The sequence below is a fragment of the Rattus norvegicus genome, chromosome 19, assembly GCF_036323735.1.
Source record: "Rattus norvegicus strain BN/NHsdMcwi chromosome 19, GRCr8, whole genome shotgun sequence".
Lineage (NCBI taxonomy): Eukaryota > Metazoa > Chordata > Mammalia > Rodentia > Muridae > Rattus > Rattus norvegicus.
The window spans coordinates 5,874,627-5,901,426 of NC_086037.1; the positions used below are offsets into that span (position 1 = coordinate 5,874,627).

Consider the following 26,800-nt stretch of genomic DNA (forward strand, 5'->3'; position numbering starts at 1 on the left):
TATCTCCCCAAACCCCTAACTGACAAATAATCCCTGTACTTTCACATTATATATCTATACATATGCATACTTAACCAAGATTGGCATGTTTATATTACATCTATAGTTTACATATGAGATAAATCTATTTTATTTTAGAGTGTGGCTTATTTCACTGAAAATAGTGATCAATATTTTCTTATACATTTTATAACTAAATAAAATTCTACTTTGTACATATACTTCCCATCCTGTATATGTATTCATGTATTAAATGTTCAGGTTGGGGGGCTGGAAATATGGCTCAGTGGTTAAGAGCACTGACTGCTCTTCCCAAGGTCCTGAGTTCAATTCCCAGCAACCACATACATGGTGGCTCACAACCATCTGAAACGGGATCTGATGCCCTCTTCTGGTGTGTCTGAAGATATCTACAGTGTATTCATACATGAAATAAATAGATAAATCTTTAAAAAAAAGTTGAGGTTGATTCCGTGATTGAGTAATTCTGAAATCTTCCATAATAACTATGGGCACCACCTCACCCTGGGATATCTAGTCCCAGCAGAACTAAGCATTTCTTCCCCTGAGGCCCAAACAAGCAATATAGGTAGGGGAAGGGGATCTGATGGCTGGCAACAGAGTCATAGATGGCCCTTGCTCCTGCTCTTAAGGCACCCACTTGAAGACCAAGCTGCACATCAGCTACAAATATGTTGAGGGCCTAGGTCCATTTCCCTGCATGGTGGTACAATCTCTGTGAGCCCCCATGGGTCCAGGTTAGTTGACTCTGTCTTCTTACGGCATTTTTGACTCATTTGGCTTGCTCAATTCTATCCACTTTTCTTCCACAAAACTCTTCGTGCTGTTCTTGATGTTTGGCTGTGTTTCTCTGAATCTGTTTCCATCCACTGGTGGATGAAGCCTCTCGGGAGACAAGTATGCTAGGTTCCTGTCTGCGAGAATAGCAGAGTACCATTAATGACACCAGGATTTGACTCTCTCACATGCAGTGAATCTCAATTCGGGGCAAAATTGGTTGGATGTTCCCTCAGTCTCTGCTCCATTTCTATCCCTGCACATCATGTAGGGAAAACAAATTTTGGGTTGAAGGTTTTGTGGGTGGGTTGATAGCCCTTTCCATCCTCCGGAAGTCCTGACTTGCTACAGGAGGTGGTCCTATCAGTCTATATATCCTTCACTGGTAGGGATCTCAATTAGAGTCAGCCAATAGACTCCTGGTTAGCCTCCCCAGTCCCAGCTCTCCAGCTAGTCCCATACAGGCTGCCCCCCACCCCCACACATACTGATTTCTATGAGAAGCTTCCATATTGAATTCCATGGTATTTGGACTGATTTCCATGTTTACCGGCTATGTGGAATCATTCCTTTTTGCTGCCCATCTTTACCATCATTTTTGAGTGAAAGCTGTGACTAAGATGAGATGAAATTTAAATGCAATTTTATTTGCATTTCTCAGATGACTAGAGATATGAAACTTCTTTTTCATATGTAGATGTATTTTTTACAAAAACATGATTACATAATTTTCTCCATTTCCTTTTTACCTTAGCCCTTTTTATAAGCACTATCCCCCTCCACGGAAAAAATTTCTCCCTCTCAAATTCATGGCATGTTTTTGCTTTAACTGTTGATATATACTTTTTCTAAAATTTGTAAACAAGGCATGTTATTTGTATGTATTATTTCAGAGCTGACTATTTGGTTAGGCAATTGGTGGATTCTTCCTTGAGGGAGTTCACTTCTCTAACTCTCAGTGTACCTTAATTTCCTGTACTCAATGCCTAGATTTTAGACTCAGTTACATTTTCTTTATACTTGTCAGCATGTCCATTGGCATCTTGGCTGTTCTGGTCTTTTTAAACAGCCTTGTTAGTTGAGAAGTATTATTGTTTTTACATTTAATTGAGCTATTAATCAAAAAACTATGTGAGGTTTGATATTTAATTTATTTTAGGCTTTATATGTTCCAAATATTAGTCCGTATTGTACAGTGAGTAAATTTTCTTCCCATTCGACAGTCTGTACTTTCAGTGGTTTCTTTTGTATACATTTTCATTTGAGCATTTAATATATTTAATATATTTTAATATAAAAATTAGTTTAAAGAGGTTTTATATGCTCTAATCATATTATATTATTTCTCCTGCCCCAATTCCTACCTGATACTCTATGTTCCTATTCACCTACTTAATGTTGTCTCTTTCTCTCTCTAAAGGTAAAACAACATCCCTAAGAAATCAAAGTTAATAAAGTAAAAATAAAAATAAGATGAAAAATATTCAAACAACATAAAACATAAAGTACACACACACACACACACACACACACACACACACACACACACACACATGCAAACACATTACTACACTCTGTTTTGAATTAACCAAATACTCTTGATCCTTGGGCCTGTCATGAAATGTGATTGACGTGTTTTAGAGGATGTTTCAATTACAAGTATACTTTGGTGAGAAATGGGACTTTAGGCCACTTCTGCTCCTCAGTACTGAGCTTTTTAAACCCTTTTGAGTTTCTGCAGGTCTTATACATGCTTCCAGTCTCTGGGGTTCAAAAGTATATTTGTCCTAAGTTTCTGGAAGACGACATTTTTCTTAGAATCATCCAACATCTCTGGTTCTTACAATCTTCTATTCTCCTTTTCAGAATATATTCCTGAAAGTTGGGAGAACTAGTTTGAGGAAAACATACCGTTTAGGAATGAATGGAACAAAATCTCATTCTTGTCATATTGACCAGTTGTGGGTATCCATTAATTACCAGATACTATATGTAGCTCCTTCGATGAGAGATGAGTGACACTCTGACCTTTTGATATAGAAATATGCCATTCAGAATAATTTTACTGCTATGTTCCTTTAGTAAGGTATTGGGGATTTAGCTCAGTGGTAGAGCGCTTGCCTAGCAAGCACAAGGCACTGGGTTCGGTCCCCAGATCCAGAAAAAAAAAAAGGAAAAAAAAGAGTACAATAGTAGATAACTTTCCCCTAGCACATGACCTACCTAGTCTCAAGTACTTTGCCACTTTAACAGGGTCAGGAATGTCTCATGGAATTTCCCTTCAAAATTAAAAAAAAAAATAAATATAAAAGAAACTTTAAAAAGTAGTAATTGGTTACTCCCTAAACAATTATGCCACCATTGCACCAGTATATCTTGAAGACACGTCTCTGTTTTAGGACATGGATTTTATAGCTTGTAGGGTGTAGTTCCTACTACTCCGCTTTAAGCTCCAGGTGGACCATGCTACCAGCCCTGCCCTCATTACCTTAGATTTAAGGATGAAACACACACACACACACACACACACACACACACACACACATTAGCTCATATTTGATATGCTTTAGCTCAATGGCTGGGCTTTTCTAAGCCTGCCTCAGCTATCGTGCCCTTATTTGTACTTCCAGCTCAACAGTTACAGTTTCAGAAGTTTAGGCAGTTTTCATTATGGTGGTGGCATGCAGGTAGACATAGTGCTGGGGAACTATCTACAAGTCCTACATCCTAACCTGTAGGTAGCAGAAACAGAAAGAGACCCTAGGACTGGCGTGTGCTTTGAAACTCCAAACCCCACTCCCGGTGACACATTTCTTCCAAAAAGGCTGACCTAGTCTAACCAGGGCACACCTTATAACCCCTCTCAAACAATGTCACTCCTCTCCCTAGTGTCCAAATATTATAATATATGATCCTATGGGGGCCAATCTCATTCAAGCCACCATACAGAGTAATTTTTAATGTAATTATTTTACACTTATAGTAGATCACTTCATAAATTACAAGATACTGGTATATACTATTCCAGGAACTTTTACCTTTATTGTGGAGATTGAGTTTCTTTTATTTTTAATAATTTTTAAATTCACTTTACATCCCTAATACAGTCCCCTCACTCCTGTCCTCTCAGTTCCACACTTAGAAATCCTTCTTCCCATTACTGCCTCCATTCTCTTCATGGAGTACAACCCCACCATGAAACATCTAGGCTCAGCAAGACTAAGAGGGTCAGCTAACCTGGTCCCAGGAAGAATCACAAAGACTGAACTAACAACCAAAGAGCCTGCAGAGGCTAGTCTTAGATGTAGATTTTCCTTTAAGATGAATATGAATATATTCTTTAACAAATTATTCACCATTTCCTTTCCAGTCTTGTTCTTAGGGAACTTTTATCACATTATTGTGAGACCTTTTGCCATATTCACATTGGTCTCTGAATTTCCTTGACATGTTTCCCCCTCAGTGAATTAGTATATTCGTTGTCATGAAACTGGGATAAAAACACAATCTTGGATGCTTTGACAGCTCAAGAATAGCACAATACTGTATTCAAAAGACTTCTAAAATACATACCAAAAACTGGCGAAACTTCACATGAGTGTTTAGGAATTAGTCAGCCTGAAATAAGATGATATTCCCTAAACTTTCCCGAGTTTGTTAAATATTGCTTCTAGGATTAAAAACTGTAAAGAATTTAGAGTTAGGGACCTTTATAAATTTGCTCAGTATGAGGGGGTAGGGCATGTCCATTGTCAACTAGGCACAGCAAGACTGGGAAATCAAATATCATCTGAAACTATTTTAAAAGACTCATACAAAAATCCCTTCTTTTATTTTAAAAAGTATTAAAATGAAATCATGCATGACTTCAAAAATGTATTCAGATTTCTCTATAATATATAACAATAGGGCATTTTATCAGATTACATTTTCAATAAAAAAAGAGTTTGAATGAGTCTGGTGTGATTTCTGCCTCAATCATAAGGGTGACCTACACAGGTATCTTTTCGTTCTCCAATCATTTCATTTCTGCTCTCTTCGTCTGCCTTTTAACCTGTTAATATGTGGGTGAATATAAGGAAAAAGCAAATCAGTTTGACCTTTAATGTAAAGTCATTTTCGAATGATCAAAACAGCACTATTTCCAACACTAGAAAGAGGATGAATCTTGAGATACAAAAGCACATGCCGCTCTCAGCCGCCTGGTAGGAATGATAATGTAAGCACTGCTTGAATGATAATTTTATCTACATAGCGGCCTTCCATCCTCTCGCCTTCACTGTATATGAAGACTTCTGCCCAGAGATATATGTTTAGCCAAGCTGTTTTAATATAACACATTAAATTTTAAAACGATTCAAGGACAAACACTGGTCTTCGGCTCCCTGCAGGATGCCACATTTTCTTGCATCATTTCCCGCCTTTACTAGCAGCTATTCTACCACTAAACCAGGAAAGAAGGAATTATGCAGGAAAACTACTGTCAGCTGCTACCCCTGCTGGATTACACAACCCAGAACATAATCACTTTCCTAGTGAAGCCTCAGACAGCTTGGGGAAAGCCATTAACTATTGCTAACACCTAAAGAGGAAAAGTGAGTCCCAAGCTCCCTAGGTTTTATATAAAAAATAAAAAATTATTTCAAACGCAGAAGGTCGGGGCCCATTTTTATATATTCTCATTCAGTTGATTTAGGATAAAAATGTAGGAATGCACATCTTTAACATTCTTGGGTTCTTATATTTAAATTAATGTAGTGAATGGATATCACGTTATCTTAATTTTACTGTCAATATGTTCTACATGCACAAGTGAAAATTAGACAAGCTTCGGATGGGAAATGCCAACATGGGCTGGATAGTATTGAGTCTAAATTACTACTAGTATTTTAGCTAAATGTATAAGCAGATATACTATGGTGTTCTGATGTGTGTTTGCACTTCATTTAGAAGTTAAAGCAATGACATGTGCAAGATCAGCGATGAGTGCCACCTTCATTGCATGGCAAGTGTGCAAAATTAGGTGTGTTTTACACCGATATAGGCATTGCTTGTCACAGGGACCCGTTACACACTGAATCACACTTCTTGACAGATGTCCTCTGTGTACTTATTGGCTATATTAATCAACACCACATTATACGTTTACATACACACAACATCAAGCATCTGATAATATTTCTAAATTATGTACTTCAAAATCCTCAGGTTACTTTCTCTATTTACTGGTTCCTAAAGGATTTTTCAGTTTTAGCTGATTACTGAAGGGTGATATATGTTCCTCCTATAGACATTTTGATATTCCTGTGTGTAACTGGAGAGACGTGTATATCACAGTCACTAAGACTTTACGAAAGAAATCTTTTCCTTCTGGGAATCAAAGAGACAGGTACTATTAGTTTCAATATTTTAAAGTTGAACGTATAATATTGAAGACTCTAGTGGACAGTCTCAACATAAAAGTGAAAAATATATACAGTTGGAATTACAAAAAGATCGTTTGGCACTTGAAATTACATAAGAATCCAGATTCCAAAATCCCCAAACCAGTTAGAAAAAGACCAAGGAATAGAAGCATCAGAGTTTATGGATCAAGAGAAGAAATGCTTCTCTCTGTTTTACCACTGTAAAAAGAACAGAAAACAAAAAACAAACAAACAAACAAAAAAACCACTGTAAGTCCAGCTCTCAGGCCTCTCTTCACCTAAGTTCCTTTCTCAATTTTAGCTGAGGATTCAGACTTAAAGTCAGCTCAGAGGTGAATGGTAGTTCACAGCACTGGAGTCATGTCAAAGGTCCTGGATGACAAGTAGAGAGCACAGCACCAGATGAATGATATCTTGCCAATAACAGCCTTTTATTTAAGTTTTGGAACAAAGGTTTTCAAGACTAATAATCCTATCTTATCTTCCCCAACATCCATCAGTTCCTGTAACAAGGATTAAGGGAAATCTATAGAGATTATCTAGTAAAACACACATAGGCTTTTTTGTATGAGTAATAAGGAGTAGGATCTCTTCCTCAAAGGATCTCCCAGTTGGTGAGTCAGACAAGGAGCAGTCCATTACCTTGCACTGTGTGGGGTAGGGTGCTGGGGAGGCTTTGCTCTGTCAGTGACCTCTTGAAGGCACTTGGTGCCAGCTTACTAAGGAAAAAAATAATGAAATGTATCAGTGTTGACTTAAGAAAGGCAATTTGGCTAGGAAAAAATAGATTTTTGGTGCTTGCCTCATAAAGTCAAAGGCAAATTAAATACCTTGTATTCATATATGCAAAGGGAACTTTCTACATGTTTTGTTGAAGAATGTGTACCAGCACCCAACTAAGTGGTGATTTCATGGATAGTGTGTGTCTTTCAAATCAAAGCAAGTTGTTTGGATAACAATTCAGCTCAGGTTCCTCTTTTCTCTCATACTCTAGACTTACCTTTAAGGTTTAAATATTCAATATCTTGGGAGCAACGTGTGCTTCACTTAAATAAAAGCACATTTAATTTGGCAAGTTTAAAGTAAATCTTACCGTGGTCCTTTGTATATCTTTTATCATCTATTCGAATGAACACAAATTAGCTACAATGCAAAACAAATTCATCTATGATTTCTAACTCCTTACTATATGTTAGTCAACACATAAAGAGAAAAACGAATGTGCTTATGGTAGATTTCTAATGCTGTGGCCGTTAATGACAGTAAGCTATTTTCTGAGAGCTTCTCAAGGGTTCAGTTCAGTAAAGAGCTGGATATGGTTTGTGTCTGTTTTCTCTATGAAATTTGTATCCTGAATGTGTATTTTGTACATTCTTGAAAAGGCTGAGTAGTTAAAATATTCTTTTCAGATATGCTGATATTTCTGAAAGCTTTAAAATCCCCACTCAAGAAAGAGTGTGGCTATTGTGTGAGATAGTCTACCTTTCTCTTAAGCATCAAGGAGTCTGTAAAAGAGTTATGCATAGAGCATTGGTGGAAAAGACAACGCTTAAGGAAGTCCAAGGGAGATGCCAGCACATTTTAACACCTGAAACAGGGTCGCAGAGCGTACATCGACACTGAATTAAGTGACACTTATATTCATATGTGGCTTCTGGATGACTAACTGGTTCATAATGGAGTTCTGGCTAGTATCTTATAATATGCTCTTTTGTTTTCCTATGTAATTATGCTAAGCTGTGTAATGTTCTATCAAAGTACACCATTCTATGTTGGATAGCATTTTAGCTGTCATTTCTTTACTTAAATTATTTGCATGTTACATGTTGTATGTATATGTAAGACACTTTTGTGTAGATCTACATGAAGAGGTCAGAGAAGGATGTTGAATACCTTCCTCAATCTCTGTCTCTCTCTCTCTCTCTATCTCTCTCTCTCTCTCTCTCTCTGTCTCCTTCTCTCTCTGTGTGTCTCTCTCTCTGTCTCTCTCTGTGTCTCTCTCTCTGTCTCTGTCTCTCTCTCTGTCTCTCTCTCTGTCTCTCTCTGTCTCTCTCTGTCTCTCTGTCTGTCTCTCTGTCTCTCTGTTTTTATCTGTCTGGCTCTCTGTGTGTACGTATGTCTGTCTCTCTGTGTATTCAGATAAATGTGTAAACCACAGCATATGTGCAGTTACCAGAAGAACTGGTTCTTTGCTTCATCTATGCAGACTTCAGAGATTATGTTCAGGTTATATGGCTTGATAACGAGCACCCCAAGTTGTTGAACTCTATCACGGAGACCATCCATCTTAATTTTTGAGAGCCACCTAGCTCAGAGCTCATCAATTTGGCAAACCCTCTTCTTCCTAGTGGCTGTAGCTACTGGCTCAGCCTACACAGGTGTCGTACTGAAGATCCAGTCTCATCTTTTCCTATTTAGACATCTTGTGCATTACAGGAAGAGTTATCGCTTCAGTCCCGGGTGTCTTTGTAATCGCTTTGAAAATCATAGACTTTCATCCACCAAAGACCTTGACCATTTCTTTTTTCCCCTCACTTATGTATACAGCAGGCGGAGATAGAAAGGCTTCTTGCTTGCTCTTTCTCATTTATTCTTGTCCTTGTTTTTTTTTTAATAAAACATAGTTTAGAACCATCTTCACCACTTTTTTTTTGAGACAAGTTTTGTTCAATGGGGACAAAGAAACATCGCGCAAAATCCACTGAGCATGATTATATATCCCAGATTTCAGATGAAAATCCTTGAACCACTCACTTTATCTTTTGGAATCCTCCTCAAATGTATAATGGGAGAGGGGTCCCACATCGATTCCCTGTCCTGCTGGGAAAATTAGACACAGATTTAGCAAGAATAGCTGATTGCATTCACTTTATAAAGATGCATTAAACCTGACAGATAAAACAGTAGGTTTTTTCTTTTTAGCTCAGGGGGACATTGACAACAAATACCTAACAGGCTCAGGCTCCCTCCAGAGGCAGTGAGAAAACCCAGTCTCTCTCCCAACTCTGTTGCTGCAGGCATCCTTTGGCTTGGAGCCAAATCCTTCCATCTCTGCCTCTGGTATTCTATTGTTTCGTCTTTTCCTCTCTGTCAAATTTCATTTTTCCACGTTCTTACAAAGACAGGTGGTACAGGATTTAGAGCTCATTGAGGAATCCCACATGAATACCGTACTTCACGATTTTAAGTCAGCTAGTTACCTACGAAGAAGACTCTTTTCCAAGTAAGATCACATTTGTAAATTCTGTAGATTGGGGTTTTGGCATAATTGTTCAGGAAACCATCAAAAATAGCATTAATCTAATGTTTCACCAATCACCACAGTGAAGACATGAAAATCCAGGACAATAAAAATAGGAGGCACAGTCATTTCCTGGCACTATACCATTAAAAACCATCTTAGTTTTTACATGACGTAAAATTATTTATATTAAGTTTTATATGATGTAAAATTATTTATATTAATGCTTTAGAAATGAATAGTCCTCCTCTTTAAGCAGAAAACCTTAGAACCTGCCTATGTTTCTATGGCCTACTGTCTGTACATTTCCATTCCCAAATGACAACTAGCTAGATATTTATAGAGCCCTGGCGCTGAAGGAGCTGTGATGCAGAAAGAGCTTCCAGTGTGTTTTCCTATGTTTAAAAAAAGTGCTAATTCATTCTATGTGTAATTGTAGACTGTTGACTAAACATTACACTTGGTGTTAATCTAGGAGATTCCGAAGAGATCGCAGATGATGTTCCCTTTTGAAACCCAGGCAGATAGCTGTTTTACGACTGAAGATCTTAGGTTACTTGGTGTTATTCGGTGATATTTGGCAATGAGTCAATCTGTAACCATTGAGACGATAGATGCCAGGTAGCAAAATGGACAATTTAAAAGAAAGAAAAGGAAAAACGGCGAATTGTAAAACAAGGGTCTAGTTACAAGTCTCAGAATGCACAGCTAACTGTGGCAGATGATATGAACGTACACATTGAAGGGAAATTGTAGAAAGTTGTAATGGTGAGGAAACTTGTTTCACAAAAAGTTGAGTGAATGGGTGGCTGGGGGCGCACCCTCATAGAGGCCGGGGGACTGGGAGCAGATAGGGGGTCTATGGAGCGGAAACTGTGAAGGGGGTAGCATTTGAATGTAAATAAAGTAACAAAGGAAAAAAAGGAAAAAAGTTATTTTTCATGAACTTGTTACTATGAAATTATTTCCATACGTCCGTATTCCCACATGTCTAGTCAGAAAGTTTGTGTATAGTATAGCAGACATTACATCAGCTTCATACCCTTTTATTAGCCACTGTGAGTGCATCCTTTTACCATGATGAAAATGCACAGGCTTTGCAGTTTCTGTTGCTTTGTGAAGTGTTTAATAAATAAACAAAAGTTATAACCTAATGATAAGTCCTTAATTGAAACTCCAGTCCATGCTTCCTAAACGCACGCTCACTTTCCTTGTTAAAACAATTTGCATTTACTTGACTGGACCAAGAAAATTTGACTTAAATTTGCAAGTCAAATATCTCGAAAAGGCACAATGTCCACTGATTACCTCTTCAGCCCTTTATTTTGTAATAAATGGTAGCAAGAGCCTTCTTTAACTGTGGCACCCCCTCCCTGTTTTTTTCCCTTAAACCATACTTGCCAAAAGAAGAAGAATTAACTCCTTGTCTGCAAATGAATGGGTCCTGGACCAAAGTCTTCTTTAGGCATTAGGAACACCACATATGAACTTTCTAGATGCTGTCAGAATAATATGACCTGATGCCATTTTATCTGAAATTATAGATTGTGTACAAAAGATCAGCAGAGATTATAATCGACACTTTTATTCAAAATGCAAGAGGCAAATTAAATTATAGAAAATGTATGTAACTAATTATCTGTAAACATTATAAATAATACTGAGAAAGTACTGAGATATCTTCGACTTATCTATTTAAATCATGTTTCTTTCATATTTCTTTCTTTTTTTATCATGGAATGTAAGTCTGATTCCAATGGGGTCATGATCTGCCCCCAAAACTGTATAAACATTCTGCAGACTTACACTTTGGACGAGGGAAAATCATTTCTTAGGAACAAGAAGGCCAATAGAGATAGTGGTCAGGAAGGTTTCATCCTGGGCATCTTCTCTTGGGAAATAGGGGGCTGACACCTAGACGCCCCCATGAGAGTTGTGTTGCATGGCTACAGAAACTGAGGACTAGAGAATGCCGGGTTGTCATTCTCCTAGATTTCTAATCTCGATGGTTAATTAGGTCCTCAAATGTTATGGCATCAACTGCGTCTCCGTCTCCACATGTAGCAGCTCTGTTCTTTTCAATGTAGGAATCTGGTGGGAAGAAATACAGCAACTCCCGAACAAATGCAGCTGTTACTAAAGGAACAAAAAAAAAAAAAAAAAACCAAGACAAACAAAAAAAAACAACAACAACAAAACAAAAACAAAAACAAAAACAAAAACAAAAAAAACGGAGATATAAACTTCTGGGAAAATATCCATTGATTTCCAATTCTGGGTGATGGAATACTATCAATAATCACGTGAAAAATTAATCTAGGTCAAGAGCAGACTACTCACTGAGGATAGAAGAATCCACATTATTTATTTTTTTAATTTTTATTACTCTTATTATTTTACAGTCCAGTTGTTAGTCTGTCTTGGTCTGCCCTCCCACAGATTCACATCCCATTCCTCCTCTCCCTTGTCTCCAAAAGAATGTCCCCAACCCCCACACCAACCCCCTATTCCGCCCATTACCTCACCCCTACCAGACTGCCCCATTCCCTGAGGCCTTAAATCTCCGGAGGGTTAGATGCATCTTCTCCCACGGAGGCCAGACCAGGAAGGGCTCTGTTGTTTACACGTTGAGGGTATTGGACCAGCCAGTATCCACTTTTAGCAAGTAAAAGAGAATTCCGTGGCACACCTATTTTATATGATGGCCTTTCCCCATAATTATGCTATTTCTTCTCTGAGCTTTCCTGCTTGCCCCTATGCATTTCCAATCTATGCCTCACATTCTGTGATATAAAGCATTCTCAGAGAAATATTTGGAAACTGTCAGTCTCTTCAATTTCCACAGGCTATGTGTGCTCTCCTGCCGTTGGAAATCTAACTCTGTCTTTGATTTACTTGGAACCACTTATATCTTCCTTTTGCAGCCATATGAAGACAAATGAATGCGACTCTAACTCCTGGTTACTTAGTCATTTGTTTATCTAACAAATATTTGCTGAGCACTCATTATGCATTTAAATTGGTTATTTGTTGCCTGAAAGTTTCGGTCTATTCTCATATCTCCAGTGTCCATCAAATCCCCATTACTACATCATTTCTTATAATAGCGTTCTGATGAAAATGTAAATGTTTTTGGAAGATCCAGCAACTAAATTTTCTAGAGATATTTGGAGAAAATTATTCAAAAAGACATAACATTTAAGTATAGACAAAGGATAAAACATAAATTATTCACAATTTAAACTGTGGAAAAGGGGAGGTAGAGAAAGTATCAGTCAAAATAAAAATCTAAATCTTCTGATAAAGGAAGATACTTGGGTCAAAACATGGCAGGACAGATGAAGTGTAAAAAGAAGGAAGGTCAAACATGTCACAGAGAGAGAGAACTGGACAAAGTACATATAGTAATGTATGGGAAAAAACATCTCCAACCTGTAATTGAAGCAGAATTCTAAAGGCTCAGTCTCCCTCAGTCTCCCTCAGTCTCTCTCAGTCTGTAGCTATATGGTATTTCTATATCAAAAGAAATATATTCTCTCTATATATTGATAGCTATATATTTACACATAAATATAGAGAGATATTCTATAGCTACCATTCTATATTACTTTATCTTTATTAATATATTCATATATATACATATTAAGAGACATGATAACATCTGTTTTTATTAATATGATATTCCCAGAATCATGTTTATTTGTTTTGTTTTCAGTAGCAGAAATTCGCTGAGGATAGACTGGCTGATATTCCTAAAAGATGCTTCATTTTTTTTTTTACTATTTAAAATAGATTTCAGTTATGAGTCAAATATTTTTATTGAACCTACAGTCATTGGAAATATAACAGGCTAAACAATGGGATTGGTGCCATGAGAAATTATGAAAAATAAAATTATGAATACTAAAGTTAAGATATTTACATTTATTTATTTATGGTACATGAATGTCAATTTCAGTTGTTATGTCTTTTGTCTCATGTGTTTTCTAGGTTATAAGCCATCCTTGGTTCCTCCACTAAGTCAGTACCAGGACATATTATAATATTATAACATTTGTCCTGCTCAAAAAGATCAGATAAAGGCAAAAAAATTACAATAGCAAAAGTCAAAACAGGAGAGCAGGTTAAGACAATATCAAAATGCAAGAGATCCAAGGGAAAGAACAAAGTTTCCATTAATTGCATAGTAAAATCGAAGCTAACTTTAAAGTGAAAAGAATGGGTATTCCTTTATGTCCTCAACTTTAAATTGCTAGAAAGATGAATTACAGTATATAATAAACCAAGAGAACTAGAAAAGCAAATTCATCGCTCAACAACCACAAAACTATTTTGCAATCAATACCATCAACCATTTTCACATGTACTTCAAATCTGAAGTCTTTTCATCTAAAACTAGAACAAGGTACAAAGACTAAATGTTCCTTCTTGTACTCATAATCTTCTCAGGGAACTGACTAATATAAAACAAATAAAAATTAATTTCAAGCAATAACACTTAAAAAATAAATGAAATCTTGACCTTTGGAGAACGTACAGATAGGAAGAAATTGCCAAACTCGACCAGATCTGGTTATTTTAGCCTGTATTTCATCCATTTACTTTCCATTCCTTAAAGATTTATATTCCTATTACATTAGGATTAGTTTGCCCTTCTTTTCTAGATGTCTTAGAGAGAAAAATTAAACTTTTACTATGAATTCTTTGTGATTTCATAATACGATCAAATTGAGTTTAAATTTTACCTTTATACCTTGAGTTGCAGCCCATGAAATTTTCTTTGCTGAATATTCACTTATACGTCTATCCATAAGTTATCATGTGCACATGTCCATTTATCATAATATTTTCTAAATCTCTGATAAAATTTTCCTTTACTAGTTAGATATTGAGTTCTACACTATTTAATCTCCAAGCATTTTTAAAAATATCTTAGTTACTTTCTCTCGCTGATTTCTGATTTTATTTGGTGGAAACATAATTTGGTCAAAGAAGCTTCGCTGCACGCTCGCTTTAATCTCACCTTTACTTCGTGATTTATACACTCTTCAATGTCGAATGTTTACAATGTGCTTGAGTGAAATATTTATTCTTCAGTTGTTAAGGGGTCTTCTGGTGGGAAAAGGATTGGTATTTTATCATTGCTCAACTTTTCTATTTTGCTTTTACATTATTGAAAGCGGAATATTAGAGCACTCCATTTTACTTTTGTAGTTTTGTTTTCATGTGGTATATCCCACAACACATTAAATTGATATTTTTGATATAATTGCTTTCGAAACTACACTCTTTTACTGACTTTTAAAAGTGCGTGATCATCTTCACAGATCTTCTTGGTTTGGGCATACAAGTGAATTATAATTTGCAATTCATTGCTATTAAGATGTGTAAAACTCCCTACAGTAAATACTGGTAATAAACTCAGTTTTTTGATATGTGTGATAAGAGTTCTCTCTCTCTCTCTCTCTCTCTCTCTCTCTCTCACACACACACACACACACACACACACACACACACAGAGATACACAGACACATAAGATTTTGCATCTAGCATTACTACAGTGCTGGATAAAATTATCGATTGAGAGGTTTAATAATTCAATATTTGTATGAAAATTCTACTCTTAATCGTACAACCATCTCCTTGGATGTGATGTGAGCTTCCCATTGCTTTTAAAGTTTTCCTATTTTTCCAGTGTTTTGACTATTATGTGGATGTTTTCATTTATTTTTAAATACATATTACTTCTACACATTTTCTACTGAATAATTCCCTAGGACTTCCGATGTTTATAATTTTTATGGGCATTAACAGGAACTTCTCCTGCTCCCATACTGCATAAAATTCTTTAATGAAATATGCCTGCATACTTTGAAAACTAAATAGAAGCTATTTTCAATTATCGAAAATAAAAGCAATCGACAAATTAGTTTACATTTATTTAACAGCAAGTTTACTGACAATAAGATTTTACAATCTAAATACATTTACACATATTTACTTTGGCAATAATATGTATTGTTAGTAATAATAAAATAGATAAAATATGTGATGGTTCCTGAAATTAAAATATTTTATTCGTATATAATAATTAAATAAATCAAGACTTTGGAAAGACTAATCGCCTTTAGAGTTGTTAAGGTTCGCCAAATTTTTTCATATTATATAAAATATATTGCAATTTTCATAAATTTTGCCAAAGTTATTAAAGGAGCTCTCATGGAGGCTGGCATTCTGCATTCTATATTTGTCAGGGAACAGCAGATAGGCAGAAGCACATGGTAGAAGATGAAGGTCTGAGACATACCAAGGCTTTTATGATACTTTCACGCTTAGGAAGGATGCCAGTGGTGCAAGATTGAAAAAAATATATGTTGGTTGAAGTACAGTAACATATAGATTCCTGAAGGGATCAAAGCCCATGTACTTGTTTTGTGAGAGACAATTCAAGATCATTGGGGAAAGTAGAGCTTAGACTATAATTAACCTGGAGGAAATTAATTACCATCATGGAAAACGTCATTTCCATATGATGTTGTAATCCAGAAGATTAACACTACCCAATATAACCTTTAATTCTAAAATGTGCATATGTTTAAAACACAAATCATAAGACAGAATTATATAAGTTAAAATACTAATGAAATAAAAGCCCAACATATATTTATAAGAAAAAATGACAAGAGATTTTAAAATGTATATTTTTGAAAATTCACTCCACCTGTATATGTGCATTAGATTTAAGCACAGGAAACTGTTCTTTTATAGGTTTAATATGTTCTATAATGAAGATTTCATTCAGTTACTAAAAATAAACTTAATTCAATCAATAACATATGCAAACACATTTTTTTTTAAAAAAGGAAGCTAATTGATGCTGTTTGGGGCTGACAGTTAAGAACCTAGTAGAATGTCTCCTGTACTCCTTTTATACAATAATTTCATGCATGTGAAAAGAGCGACAGAAATGGAAAATGGATGATTAGTACAGAAATGCAAGTAAGAGGATAGAATTAGAGGCTCCCATGTTTTCCAGAGTCACAACCTTGTTCTGCAGGGAGTAACAGTTCTGTTGCCATTTCTAAATTACCACTGCAGATTTCTTAAAGGAGAGAAAGCACAGCAATACTTCCTCATATCAACCATTCCAGTCACCAGAAAAGAAAAAGCCTCATTGCATTTTTATTAATTCTGTGGCATTGAAAAAACATTTGTATCTTACGTGTTGAACTAAAGGACACAAAGTAATCAAACAAATATTTCCCATGCTAATTAACAGTGTGCAGATTTGTCATTGCTTTCTGACGATGTAACACAACCTTGGATTCTGTAACTGTGTTGAAATAATGTTGCCCTGCTTTTAGCTAACTGGTGTTTTCTTGTAGGTCATGGGGAGGATACTGCTGGATCATTTTGTATATCGCCGCTTAACTCTATGAGAAAACCTTATTTTGCTGTGCAAATTGCTAAATAATGAGGCCCAACCAAAAGAAACTCAAAAAAAAAATAATTAAATCAGAGTGCCTTTTCTGTTTGAGTACTTACTAGTAAAGCATTATAAGCCCGTTTATATCTTAAACAATGTAAATTACATGCAATTATGGATCTATTTTGGAGAATGATTTCTATTTTCTACAAAATTCTAATAGAGGTTTTTATATGGCAGGACTCAACATAATAAGTCATTGGAGTAGAATATTTGTCCATTTATTTAAATGCTGTGGAAATCAGTAGGACACTGATGACCAGAAATTAGACAGCTTTGAAATCATAGATGGTATCATTTGGTTACAATAATGACTTAACTCAGTATTCTGATGTCTGTGAGTTTGTCAATATTAGAACATTTTTCCCTATTGAAATAGCCAATTTTTCGAAATAATATCAGCTCAGTAAGTACTTTTTTTGTCCTTAAATACTATTGTGAAACAATCAGGGTTCTCATTCTGAATATTTATGTGTCTTTTATTGATTAAAGGACAGATTAAAATATGCATGGTGTGACTGTCATTCTCCTGGACATGATGAATGACTACAGTGTTCATAAGTGAGTTGAAATAATAAAACCTATAGGGTCAATGTGGGACCAGCCACTTGTCATGGACTTATCTCACTTCAGACTTAAATCACAGCATTGCATATTACCTAAGTTTAGATAGATATGGCTTTGAATATTCAATGGTAATTTCTGTATAACTAATGCAAAATGGAATTCCTTCTATGTCTCATTTTCTTGACCATTTAAAAACTATTCATAAAGGAGTCTATAGAAATTTAAAATTTACGGTCTTTCTCTTCCAGTTGGTAGCAATCTGTTTTCTGTTATCTCAAGAGAAGTGCTTCAGGAAATTCTGACGGTTGTTTACGTAACATGGTAGTCAATAAAATTTTTATTATTCATGTTTTTATTCAGTCTATCAATACAGAGAATCTCAAATAGACATTGTCTGTATGGTAATGTTCTCTCTAGTTAGCTTCTGTGATTACGTTATAAATGTACACATGGATTTATGGGAGATGGTATAACATGTGCATTCTGAAAAGACCTTTGAAGATTATTTTCATAAAATCTGTTTTGCATTTACAAGGTAATCTAAGGCCTCAAAGTTTTATTGCTGGCTTCCGTTCACACAACTGCTTTTGCTGTGGCTATTTTGGCTTGTGTCAATTGATAAAGTTGGGAAAGAAAGTGGAGGAGCTGTGATCGTCCCTTTGTATGTGCAACTGTTTCAGGTTCACACAAATGTGTGGACTAGAAGAACAAGTATTATTTGGGCATATATTCTGAAATGATGCAAATATCTGTCCTTTTCAATTTTCCTAGATAATTCCCTGAGCATTCTGGCAAAACATAATGGATTCAACCGCCAGAAGCAAGAAGTCTACCTTCTGCCTATCGTGATCAGTGACAGTGGGAACCCCCCTCTGAGTAGCACCAGTACCCTGACCATCCGCGTCTGTGGCTGTAGCAATGACGGCGTGGTTCAGTCGTGCAATGTCGAAGCTTATGTCCTTCCTATTGGGCTCAGTATGGGCGCGTTAATTGCTATATTAGCCTGCATCATTTTGCTGCTCGGTGAGTACCACCACCTTCATGGCCTACTGCCATAAGTGAATATAAAGAAGAATAGAAAAACATAACCTGGAATGTATACAGCACTAAGATAAAGTGAGAAAGAATGGTGAAGACTCTGACCAGGTTGAGAGGATTTCAGGTGCCTTTTTAAACCTGTCAAGAGGGAAAATACAAATAATGTGAGAGGCAAAATGGCAAGGACGTGGAGAATTAAACTCTACATTCATCCCAACACTGTTTAAAAAGATGGCCTCCAAATCACATGTTGCACACACATTTAATGCAAGAGCTAATTCTTCTGTGTTTAATCACCACCGAATATAGATAACACATGGACTGGGTCATTCCATCATTAGATCTCAGAGTTTAGTGAGATGTAAAGAGAATCAGTAAGCATATAAACACACCATTTTATAGATATTTTAGTAGATACTACAGTAAAATTACAGGAAAGAGTTCAAGTTGAGAGGTAAGGGTCATTACTTTTCTATGTAAAATGCTCATTGTAAAAGCAAGACTAAGCCTGAACAGAGTGAAAGCGTCCCTGTGATCCAGCCCTTAGGAGAAAGAGGAGGATCAGGCGTTCCAGACTACCCAGGGCCTGGTTAGTGGTCCAAATGCACACAAGCAGCGCTTTTACTTCCAAGAACATATCAAAGAGCGTATGTACGCCTTAGTCTTATCTTTCTCCTGAAAATTAAAGTGGCTTAACAATTAAATCCGTTCATGATTCATTTGAATGGTAAACTTCTTGGATAACAGTCCTTTCTTTTGCTCTATGTCAGAGCAGAGGAGTACCAGGTGCCATTCAATACAAGATTTTAATTGTGTGATGATTTATATAATGTTTGAAGGAAATCTATCACTTAAGTTGAGACTATTATTATATCATATGCTGTGGCCATAACTTATTGATTGAGTAGTTAAAAGTATTCGGAGTGCCCTGGGTTTAATTGCTGCTACCAGCAGTATGACACACACACACACACACACACACACACACACACACACACACACACACACACACATATATATACGTATATATATACATATATATATGTATATATATACATATATATATATATGCGCCAAGGAAATTTAATAGGTCACACGAATTACTTAATGTGTTAATTATGCTGCAGATGCAATTTTCTCTTCTGTAGGGCTCACCTTAAAGCTGATTCCAGTTTATGTGCATTTTACATCACAACAGCAAATGTTCATTAAATGAAAATGATTTTGAGTGACATGTACAAAAGTTTAGTTTTGGTCATTCAAATGACTGTTTGGGCTAATTTGCTGGTAAAGAATTTAAAAGTCTGGGTGTCAGCATGACTGAACACTTTGAAGCAGTAGTTCTCAACCTGTAGGTAGCAACCCCTTTGGGATCTGAACAACTCTTTCATTGGAGAGTCCTAAGACCATTGGAAAACACAGATATATACATTAGGATTCATAATAATATAAAATTATAGTTATTCAGTAGCCAGGAAAGTATTTTTATGGTTGGGGAATGACCATAATATAAGGAATTGAATTTATATGAGGAGTCAGCCATCCTCGAATCAGACATACCCGGTCACCAAGTTTTTAGCACAAAGCCAATTACCAGGGAGGGACAAGGTAATGGGCTACAAAGGCAGCAGCAACCCCAAGCGAGCACGGGAAAGATAGGAAGAGAGGGTGTTCCACAGAAGTGAGTTTTTAAGAGGAGCATAAGGAGTCTATGCTCAGGTGATTATGTAATTCCTGATCGAACATGCTAGTCAAATAATAACTCTATTTAAATCTTTAGACCTCAGTGTTTTGTCTCAGGAATGAATCAGTGGCCAAATAGGGGAATAGAATTTGCAGGCTAGCTTACTGAATGTATTTTTTTTTAAACCAAGGAAGATGGAAAGGGTTTAAAGGACAGTGTCTACAATGGTTGCCACGCACAGGCCTGTTAGAGCACTGCAGCAGTGGGAAGGTTGAGAACCACGCTCTGAAACACTGCACTCAAGGTGCAGGATTGCAGAAGTCATAAATATATTCTTTTTAAAATCCTCCTCTCCTCTGTCATCTCCTCTGCTTTGATCATGGCAGGATATGCTTGTTGACTGAACGCGATCTGGTCTTTGTCTTACAGTCATTGTGGTTCTGTTCGTTACCCTGAGGCGGCATAAAAATGAACCACTAATAATCAAAGATGATGAAGACGTTCGAGAAAACATCATTCGCTACGACGACGAAGGAGGCGGGGAGGAGGACACAGAGGCTTTTGACATTGCAACTTTGCAAAACCCAGATGGAATTAATGGATTTTTACCCCGTAAGGATATTAAACCAGATTTGCAGTTTATGCCAAGGCAAGGGCTTGCTCCAGTTCCAAATGGTGTTGATGTCGATGAATTTATAAATGTAAGGCTTCATGAGGCAGATAATGACCCCACGGCCCCACCATATGACTCCATTCAGATTTATGGCTATGAAGGCCGAGGGTCTGTGGCTGGCTCTCTCAGCTCGTTGGAGTCCACCACATCAGACTCAGACCAGAATTTTGACTACCTCAGTGACTGGGGTCCCCGCTTTAAGAGACTGGGCGAACTCTACTCTGTTGGTGAAAGTGACAAAGAAACTTGACAGTGGATTACATAAATAATCAATGGAACTGAGCATTCTGTAATATTCTAGGGTCACTCCCCTTAGATGCAACAAATGTGGCTATTTGTTTTAGAGGCAAGTTTAGCACCAATCATCTATAAACTCAACCACATTTTAATGTTGAACCAAAAAAAATAATAAAAAATAAAAAGTATATGTTAGGAGGTGACAAATCTTGTGGAGTGTGAATTAAGTATGTGGATTGTCTAGAAGTCTTTGGATATTTTGATATTTACCTGACGGCCAGTCAGAGATTGGGATCCTAGCTAATCCTTAGAGAATTGTTTAAGAGGAGGAAAAAAAAACAAAACAAAATTAAAAGGTGCTTTATTAGAAAAAGTGGACTTGCAAGGACTCTGCTGCTGATACGTGTCTTCTGTAAGGATTCTTATGAGTGCAAACGGTTTTTAGTCCCTTCACCAATAAGGATCCCGTCACAAATGATAAAGCAATACTTTGGTCTGCTGTACGTTATGACTTCATAGAGTTTGGGGAGGCCTCCTAGATTACATGGTACGGTGACCATACGTTGTACATAACTGTTGGCCCCACTCAACAGAGACTGAATAGCATCTTTAAATATTGTGTCGAGCCTTAAAATATTCACATGTTCGTAATCCATTCCAGGGTGGGGATTGCCAACTCAAAGGTGGGAGGAGAGAAATGCCATTCAAACAGGCTGTGTCTAGAAGCAGGATTCTTCGTTCCCTCCACTTCATCTTCTTCCACAAGGACACAGAGATAAACTGTATTCCACAGTGGACCACATCAGAGACAGATGGTTTTATTGCTAGCGTGTGAATTTATTTGTTTAATCCTCAAAATAAATATTTTATTGATGTCCAATAATGCTTTTATTTATTAAGGTTGGTAATCTATAGATTAAGGGATTATATGGGGGAAACTAAATTATATCCATTAATAATCCTTTAGATTGTTTTATATTAATATCTATACAATGAATGTTTAATACATGTACATTTTGATCAGATAAGTATGGCAGGCAATATTATCAAGGGGAGAGGTAATAGTCTCTTTAGAGTAGAAAGTGTAATTGTGACTGGTGATTACAGGAACAGCATTTCCCAGAGAAACTTTTGGACTATTTTCTATTTTCTTCATAATCCTAGTATTTGGTGTTTTTACTACAAGCACAAACATCTGGAAGTATATTGATTCCTGTGAATATTTAAACTCTAGACTTTTAGATATTTACATAATGCCCCACCCAGTAACATTCTTCAAGTTTCCCTCTCCCAAATAATTTAGAGCAGAAACTGATTTGTACATAATTTTACTGCTTATGTTTTTTTACACTTCTGTCCCTGGTCATGGTGATGCGCAGAATGTCTTAGACTTCAAAAGCAGAACAGCACTAGAAGATGTGAGCATATTTAATTTGTAATGCAAACCTGCCATGTAGGAGTAGAAAATGTATTATAAAACTCGAGTATTACATGCAGATCATTTTACTTTTCTACTTTGCTTTAATGCAATATTGTTTATTTACTCCATGCGTTGTATTCAGAGAAACTCCTGTATTGTTTCCTACTTTGTGAAATATATTTTTATAAATACCTTTGTTGTCATCATTTTTTCAGCTATATGAAGATTTCTGAGCAGAACTATTGACTTTAACTAAAATGCCAAACTGTACAATCACACCGTGGGCCACTGTTAGTTTTAAGCATCTTTATTATAATAAAGAACCAGGGAACAGAAATAGATTGTTATTGATCCCATAACAAGAAAACATCAAGACTTAAAAATAAGCGCCATAGCTAAAAGATAGTTGACTGTGTTTTGGGGGTCCCTAAATGCAGAGGATTGGGTGGAGGTAGCACAAAAAGGGGTTCAAAGATCAAGTTCTACATAGAAAAATTCTCTAGGTGAGATTACAGTCCACGAGGTAGCAAAACAAAGGGATTGAAGCTTTGGGGAAAGAACCAAAACTTCATTGCAGATGTGAAAGCCATTCTTTACTAGATCCTTAGAGGATCCTTAGAACAAGACTCATGGGCTCCTGTCACCTACTACTTTAGTCCCTAGCGTGGGGATACCTAAGGAAAACATGGATTTGGCTTGGGGATGGAAGGCAACAGTTTCTGAAAGCCGTTTTCACCATATCTGAATCAAAGCGACTAAATATTCAGCTGACACATTAATAGCTATTCAGTGGCTTACCACCACCTTGTAGCGCACTATAGCCTGATCACAATCTTTCATTTACGCTTCTCTCAGTGGCTACCAGGCACTTTTCATAAAGTCAAAGGGAGAGTCCTTAGTGACTTTTATGTACATCAGATTAGCAAGCATCATAAAAACTATTACTATAACTTATAGTAACAATAAAATTTCAAATCCTGACTCTCTTACATGCTATAAGCCAAGGCAGAATTAATTTTTATTTTCCATTTTAATTTCAAAATCATCTCTTTTTAAAGGAAAGTAGTGTACAAGAATGGGTAACAGATATATTACCCTATTCTTTTAATAGGATTATAAGATAAATATCCCCAGTGTTGATCAATAGAAAACTATCCTTATGAAAGCATTCATGGGAAAAAAGGCAAAGTATTTAGAACAAGTTTTCTTATCTATCTTTAAATTACTTTGTCCAGAAAGACATCATGGACACATGGGCCCATAACAACATTACCGTTTACTATTATTGAAGTATTTTGGGCATTAAAGCCAATCTAAAGTTTTGATATGCTGGACAAAGTGGTGCTATGTATGATTATGTAGGGGTTATGCATGTTCTTGCTATATGAAGTACACTTTTATGCTACCCTGAATTTAAATTATGCTCACGAAGGCCAATATGCAGACCATTAGACTGTCACATTTACTTTACCAACAAACTTACTAGAACTCCCATATTCAGAATAGGACAATGGGGACCCAAATTGGTTGGTGTTTTTTTTGTTTGTTTGTTTGGTTGGTTGGTTGGTTTTAGTTTTGAGATTTAATGATTCCTCTCTTAAACCTCTTCAAGCAATGGATTCTAACTTTGTTAAAATTTTGTATTTATGCAATTATTTTGTTCTTGCAATATTGACACATCAGATGATTCCTTGCTTACATATCAGTGGTAACTTATCAAATATAAAATTGCCACACGTTACAGTCATTACTATGTCTGTGGTCTTTGTGTGTCCCAAGGACAAGTCTCTTTTAATGCTTGCCCAAAAACTCTGTGCCAAATGACAGGTGAAACAAAGTTGATCTCTTTCTGCTCCCTTTACTTGTAAGGCTCTTTTCTGAAAAATTGAGGTATCTATGCATGCATAGAGGCCTATTGGGATCAATTCAGCCTCTACCTTCTGTATTATTTGATCAACCATTTTTTAATATCTACACAAACATATCATCTAATATTAGTAAGCCATTTTTAATAAAATTCTCACTACAAGTATAGTCAATACATATTTAAAGTGGCTTATGATAAGATGGTTGAATTTTATTCATCTGATGCCTTTCTCACCCCAAATTTCCTGCCGATGACACAAACTTTATAGCAAACACGTTTTGCACCAAAAAATAAAAAATGTGTAAGTGTGTACGTGCATATATAACCCGAAAGGGAACTTGGATGCATCAGAACACCCAGTGAGGAAAGAATCCTCGGAAAGAGACAAATGTGTCTTTGAGAGTTTGCTTAATCATATGCTTAAAGTAAGACAGGTCTCTGCATGAGATGTAGAAATCTCCCAGGAGCAGCCGGCTCCACACTGAGAATCCACAGAGGGCTGAGCTATCTGTATTTTGGAGAAGGAAAGCGGGTGCTGAGAGCTAAGTAGCCAATTACTTTTTATAGCCACATAAGGACTGGAGGCAAGTAGTCCTTTGCAACATGTTGTATTATGCGATCGTTGGCTTTGCAGGGAATCTCACGAATGTATAACCTTCTGATTGCCTTTTTGATTGAAAGTTCCATCTGAGATCAAGGCAGTGCAACCAGTAATAAGATTTCAAAAAATCCCATCACTAGCACTGTTGGAAAGGTTGAGCGTGCCTGAAATCCCATCACTGTCAGTCAAAGAGATAAGGTAACAGTGGGCATCACTATAAAAGCTGCATGAATGCACAATTTAAACATGAACATCAACACAAAAAAGAACACACACACATTCATATGAGTGCCCATAAATATACATATGCCCATGTACACACATATGTACACAAATACATGCATACGCATGCACACACACATACACTTAAGTTATTTTGGATAATTTATACTAATATGTTCTCGTTTCAATAATAATTTTTCATATCACAGTCTCGCATACTGCAAAAATACTTGAAATGATGGTTATTTGCTTTTCTGACTCTATCCTTAAATTTGAAAGAAATCTGTCTAGTGGTAAAGGTTTTTAAATGTGAGTTTTTGTTTATGAACACAATAACAGCTTATAAAGCCTGGACTTAGAATTAAGTGCATCTCACCAAGAAGCTGGATTTAGATGCTTTTGTATCATTGTATTTTTGTGGAGATAATAATTGTAGAATATATTTTGTAGGAAATAATTTTCTCTATGTTTACATTTCTTTGATCCAACAGTTTTCTTGGCTAAACAAACTCCTTTTCTTTGTTGCTCAGATAACCAAAAAGTGAATAAAATGTTTACTATCATTGTTGTTCTTGTTTATAATAATTATGATGTCTTCATTGTTTATCATTAAAGGAGATATTTATTTTGATCATTTTCTGTGTAGTTGGCACAGTTATTGATCAGAGTATATCGTTAATATTTACAGTATCCCAGTACCATTATTCTGGTTGTACTTCCACAAATCCAGAACATGGAATTAGAATTTCTACTGTTTCTATAGGAAATGTGCCTATTACATTTTCTGAACTTCTACCAGAGCTGAAATTAAGCGACATAGGATTTGTGAAAAATGTGATGGTTTCTTCAATGTTTTCCACCATGTGCAGAGTGAGGTTAATTGAGCATATATAAACGAATCAATGGAATGTGCTTTGTGTCTTTAAATGGTATTCAAATCTGGGTTTACTGGAGGCTAACTAAGCAGAGCTCCTAACTTCCCTTAAATAGTCCTAGCTCTAAGTATATTATGAGATTTCAAACGGTAAGATTGAGAAAGTAAGTTACCTACTGCTCTACAAAAGGAGGCAGCTAAAAATGAAAAAGCAAGAAGACTTCGTGAGAACTTTGCTTTGTAAAGGTGGAAATGAAGCAATGAGTACTAAGAAGCCATAGATTTTTCCATCATATCAGAGGATAAATTAATTTTTAAAAGCACCTAAAAGGATCAATAATATATGTGAACTGTGAAGAATTAATCCAAGTCAAATATTCAGAGAACACCCTGAAGGTGCCTAAATTATGGCATGCACTTTGAGCCACTGAAACAAAAAGATGTTCAGGAATTTATTAATGGATTTGCCACCATTAATTTAGAGATCTGATGAGAGAGATGGAAATGAACTCTAGTCTTCTGGGTCATTTCTGGCATTGGGAGATTACCAGTGCTTTAAATGTACTGATAGAAGCTCAACAGAAAGTACTTCCTGGTGGCATGGGCTCCTGTGGGATAATCCCTCTAACCTTAGTTAACCAGACCCAACCTGACTCACATCTTGA

The 26,800-nt window shown here is 36.2% G+C and overlaps 1 protein-coding gene across 7 annotated transcripts in view; it reads left to right on the forward strand.

Moving 5' to 3' along the window:
• Cdh8 (cadherin 8) overlaps positions 1–26,800 on the forward strand; it is a 407,399-nt gene that overhangs the window by 380,075 nt on the left and 524 nt on the right. For 3 of the 7 annotated variants that reach the window (XM_063278320.1, XM_063278322.1, XM_063278321.1), the window contains 2 exons: positions 18,291–18,542; positions 20,671–25,829. In XM_063278320.1, the coding sequence (XP_063134390.1) occupies positions 18,291–18,542; positions 20,671–21,164 (746 nt within the window). In that variant the 3' untranslated portion in view covers positions 21,165–25,829. Of the gene's footprint in view, positions 1–18,290; positions 18,543–20,670; positions 25,830–26,800 lie in introns of those variants that run through there. The other 4 variants (XM_017601377.3, XM_017601380.3, XM_017601378.3 and 1 more) reach the window with 4 other exon arrangements.